This window comes from Phaethon lepturus, unplaced genomic scaffold (genome assembly GCF_000687285.1).
Source record: "Phaethon lepturus isolate BGI_N335 unplaced genomic scaffold, ASM68728v1 scaffold17044, whole genome shotgun sequence".
Lineage (NCBI taxonomy): Eukaryota > Metazoa > Chordata > Aves > Phaethontiformes > Phaethontidae > Phaethon > Phaethon lepturus.
Genome location: NW_010535673.1, coordinates 24,138 through 29,210, shown reverse-complemented (window position 1 = coordinate 29,210; position 5,073 = coordinate 24,138). Strand labels below are relative to the sequence as shown.

The following is a 5,073-nucleotide window of genomic DNA, read 5'->3' as shown; positions in this document are numbered from 1 at the left end:
TTCCTGCTCATACAATTAAGGTAACTGAGTTTCAATAGTCACAGCTGCATGAAGCAGCTTTCTGATCCTACCTAGGTCAGCATGAAATACGACTGCATTCGGTGCTAGTTCAGAAATTGTGCTTTTTTTTTTTCCTGACATGGAGAAATGAGAAACTGAACACAATGTGTTCCATTTTTGAAATGGTGGCTCCTTTTAAATTCCATCCAGGATGGCAATGACTCAATACATCATTAAAATCCAAACCTTAAAGATGATCAGATTAAACTCTTCAAGCAGTAGCTTTGGATAAAGCATTGGATTTAGCCAGCATGATAAAAATATCTGAGTATTTTGGGAAGAATCCCAAACTGAGGCTGTTAGGATAACTGGTCTTCATAAAAAATATGCCTAGTTTTAGCTCTTCTTGCCATCAGCTGGGAGAACCTGCTCTGTTTTAGGCACGTTCTGGGATTCTCTAAATCAGTTGCTGAAAGGTTTCCTCTTCTTCCAGCTGCCCTCTCCAACATATGTGGCTCGTCACACTTCAGTGTTGTGCCATTCTTTCTCTCCGCGGGTATTATCCCCCTGAAAGAAATTATGCTCTTTCCTTTCCCCTCCATGCAAACACCGAGGATCTGTTCATCCCTCAGTGCTTCGGGACAGATCTCACCTTGCCAAGATACAGAATAGAAACTGTACTGCATTGCTCTCTATACAGTAGCTGATTTTATAAGAAGCTTTGCAGGAATTGCACCAACAAGCCCCTTTCCGGTTTTCACTCTACATTTCTTCTTTTTGGTATTAACTTACACAAACCATGTAACCTTAGGAGGGACAGCATGTAAAGACAAAGTGGTGTTGATAAGGTGTCGGTAACCCCAGTGTTGCCAGAGTATCCTGGAGAATCACATCTAGTAACTCTTTGTTCTTTTCCAGCATTTTTTTACTTAAGCATCCTGGCAGGATTGGCCAATATTAAATAATCCAGTTTTGTAACTCTCTTCTCCCTCAACAAACTAAATTAGCTATAGTTCCTAGTTTAGCAAAGGACAAAAGGAGCTTCAGACAGACATTCACAGCAAGGTAGCAGTATAGCCAAAAAGTAATCCCAAGTTTTCCAATTCTCTGCTCCCTACTGCCCTGGTTCACGGACCCCATCCTGAGCTTTGACCTCTCTTCCATTGCCTCCCTTTTAAAATACTTTTAATGTAGTGATTTCTCATTTCAGGGTGTGATTCCCAAAAACTAGATTTGCTCATGTGTGGCTTTAACAGGGAGGAAATATAATGTGCTTGTTAAAGGCAGAGCCTTGTAGTCAGGATTTTTAGGCTGTAGCTTTAGCCTTAGCTTCATCTTGATTTGTTTTTGTTTCTCCACCTGTAAAATGGAGTGGTGCTTAGTGATTCATGTCACAGAGTGTTATTAAGCCACTTGAATGTATGGGAAATACCCTGAAATCTTAAGACAAGTGCATATGATTAATTAATTTATTAAATCTATAATCTCACCAAATCATCTCTTTGGAAGAGCCTTAATTCAATGTTTTATTAATAGAAAAGCAATTATGTTGCTGGCTTATCAATCATGTGAATGGAACCTTTCTTTTTCTTTTTTTCTTGCAGTGCGGATGGTCCTTCCTCTGAAATTATGCAGATAGATTTTGAAATTGAAGACCTAACTGACCTACCTGAGACCCAGCTCATCACATGGCAGGTAGAATATCCTGGAGATACAACATCTGATCTAGGAATCTCCCAGATCTACGTGAGCCAGAAGGACCTGGTAGGAGTCCTCCCTTTGGCTATGGTAAGAAATTGTAGTTGCTTTACAACTCTAGTGTCTGACAGAGGCAAGTGATCTGCTGAAAGGGGTGGGGGAAAAGCAAATTTCAGCACCTTGAGAAGCAGATACTAAATTCTGAAGTTTGCTTCGTTCAGCGGTGAAACTGCATGAGGGGAAACAGTAGCTTCCATGGAAGGCCCAGTCACGCTCTTTTTGACCAATACACTGACTTCTTGGAGGCAGAAGCTGAGTTCATGGCATTTCCAGTGTTCAGAACTCATCTTGTTGAGGTGGTATACCTGGACACGCCGTTCAATGTGGTATATGTCTTACCTGAATCACAAGTACTCTTACATTTGGTCTAGTGCTTAAGGACTTTCTGAATCACAATTTTTTCAGTTTTTGAATTCTGACTCCATATTCATTTAAGAGTGAGAAGAGAAGTAAAAGTCATGGTATGACTTCTGAGTAATATATAATTATCTGGGGAACACAAAATACAGCACATAGGCAACTGTCTGTTCTGCATAAATGCATTCAAATGGGTTGCATCACTGTCACAGTGCAAACTATAGGGCTTGAAAAATACCTGATTCTTCAGCCTTTGTCTTCCCTAAAAAACCTGTTAGATACAGAAATTCCAAGTGCAAACAGAAATTTTTTGCATTTCCTCTTGTCTCCCCTTCACATTTCTTCATTGTTATGGATGAAGTATACTTGTGTAAGGTCTGGCTGTGCCCCATTTTTGTTCTTAGACAATCTATTAGAAAATATTGACACGTTATTATTTAGCACTGGAAGAAAACCTAAAATCAATCTCAGAGCATTTAAAAAAATGTAACCTGGATGTTTGCCTAGTGATAGCCAGTTAATTATGCCCTTATTGAAGGCTGAAGGTGTTCTCTGCACTTCCATACTCAAAGAACTGGCTATTATTGTTACTTACCGACTTCAGAACTACTCACATGTCATGATTCTTTATTTCACCAGAAATATTTCTTTTCTTTTGTCGTGGCACATGCTTTCATTACCAAGGTGTATATCACAGTTGAAACAGCTCTCTCCAACTAGTATTGTGGCCATCTAACACATCAGAGTTGTGGAACTAATCCTTTCGTTTTGCATGACTGTTTTCATGGACTAGTTCCTGCTGTTGAACAGGGGGTGATCTTTTCTGGTTTGTTGATAAGAGAAGAGGCTTTCAAGTCTACAGGTGGGACCCTGATGTGCAGTCACACAAGTTCTGGAGTATTGAGGGTTAGGGCTGTGGAGGTGATCTTATCTACATAACCTGAGGTATAGGGTTTTTTATTCGATCCACCCCTTAATGAGAGGATAAAATATTTCTTTCCTTGTTCCAGTGGTTGCAGAAAACACTAGTTCTTCTCATACATGCCCACGATCCATGTTTGCTTTAGTATCAAGTGATATAGTGGCCAAAAATAGTTTATAAAAACAAAGATAGATTCTCCGGGCAGTTGCTACAAAGCAACTCACTCTCTTCATTTCCATTAAAAGATGAAAAAAAGCCCTTTTTCCAGAAGCACAAAATTCTATGCTCAAAGGTCACAAGTTATCAGTAGGTGGCATTTTACAAGGCAACAGGTGTTGGGATAATGGGTAAGAGAGAAAGCAAAGATAAATGGCAGGAGTCCCCTAATTACTGACAGGCTGGGAATAATTTTAACCTTCTTTGCATTAACTGGAGTGTCAGGGAAGAATCTCTGGGGTATCACAAATCTCCAAATCTTTGTAGTATTTCACTTTGTGCTTAGGAAATGATGATTCAGGTGCACACCTTTCAAGACGTGTAACTTAGATGAGTTTGGTACTTCAGATTTCCCTGTGATCTTAGCAAAGCCAGTTTGTAGTTTACAAATTTAAAATAAAACAATAAATAAATTCTACTCTTCCATTTAGGAAGAACCACAGTGAAAACAGCATGTTATGTTACATTTCTCTGTTTCTGGAGACTGAAATTAATTTGGGTTAGTTTTGCTGGGCTTCTTAGCAGAACATGTAATTTCATGTTCAGAAGCACCAAACAGAAATGCTGTTGAATATTTCAATTACTGGTTAGTTTTTCAAAAGAATGATTTTACCGCTTTAACGTTAGGAAGAGCTTTGTTTTTTTAATAGTCTAGTACATACCACCTCTGCACCATCTTTGTTTTCTGTAGTCTTTTCTGCCGGCTGTTATGGATTTGTAAAGTGCAAAGCAGAAGATTGGCCAATTCCGAGTTTCCTGGTCTCGTTTTTTTGAGTTACAAAATGTTGCAATGGAAAGACTTAAGTGTATGTATCAGCATCAGGACACACTGGAAATGCAGACCTTCTGCTGAAGTTATTAGGACACTGGCTGCACGCACCTTACCCTTCTCCAGTGCAGTTTTTTTTTCCTATGGCATATTAGCCTTCCATCTTTTGAGACCCCTGCAGGGCCCTACACCAATAATGGCAACACAAGTCACAGTAGAGCACTCAAGGATATTGATGAGAAAAGTTGTAGGGTGTATTTTATGGCTGTGTGGGTACCATAAAGGCTGATATTTATGATACTTTAATAAGCCCTTTTCTAATTTTAAAGTGTAACAGAACCCATCTTGGTAAGCTGTGCATGGGACCCCAGCCGGCTCTTGTTAGCAGAATGGGAATAGCATGGGAGAAGACATTTAATGTGAGAACACGGTAAGAACCTGTGAGCACCTGTTTGGATATTAGCACTGCATGATTCTTTCCCTTAAGCCTGATGGAATACAGGCAAAGGTTATAAAAAATTATTGGCCTTTTATCATGATTGCTTTGCAGTGGCTCTTATAGCCACATAGCCGTGTCTTGCCTTGTTGACAGAAACGAAAACATCCATTAAACCCCATGGAAGAGGTAGATACTTGTATGGCATAATGTTCTTCACCCGCACAGTTTCCACTGTAATTTGTGCATTTTTTCCATGGGCACTATTCAAAACTTTCCCCATTTCCCTGCCAGCTTTCTCACCGCAAGGTCTGTGTCTCCAGGTAGTGTGTGTCCAGGGAGCTGGAGAAGACGGGTCTTAAGAACATGTTGATTGGTACAGGAATTATAGGAACAGAGTGCTTTATTCTAGATGGAGAATTCTGGACAAGGAATGCCAGAGGATTACTCCATGGTAATTATTGAAAATTATGGCACACTGGAAAAAAAAAACACCCCACAAGTAAATAGTGAACAAGCAAAAACCTTCTATGTTGTTCTTTGTTGTCAACTAACTTGCAGCTTAATTCTCTTTAAATGTAATTTTTTAACATTCACCTGTAATAGGGTATCCTT

The 5,073-nt window shown here is 39.5% G+C and overlaps 1 protein-coding gene across 1 annotated transcript in view; it reads left to right on the top strand.

Annotated features, from left to right (window-relative positions):
• LOC104619889 (transmembrane protein 132D-like) overlaps positions 1-1,788 on the top strand; it is a gene marked incomplete at both ends in the record, with an annotated part of 101,702 nt that extends 99,914 nt beyond the window's left edge. Inside the window, one exon of the mRNA XM_010285929.1 lies at positions 1,605-1,788. Coding sequence (XP_010284231.1) covers positions 1,605-1,788 — 184 coding nt within the window. The remainder of the gene's footprint in view (positions 1-1,604) is intronic.
• Positions 1,789-5,073: the final 3,285 nt, after the last annotated feature.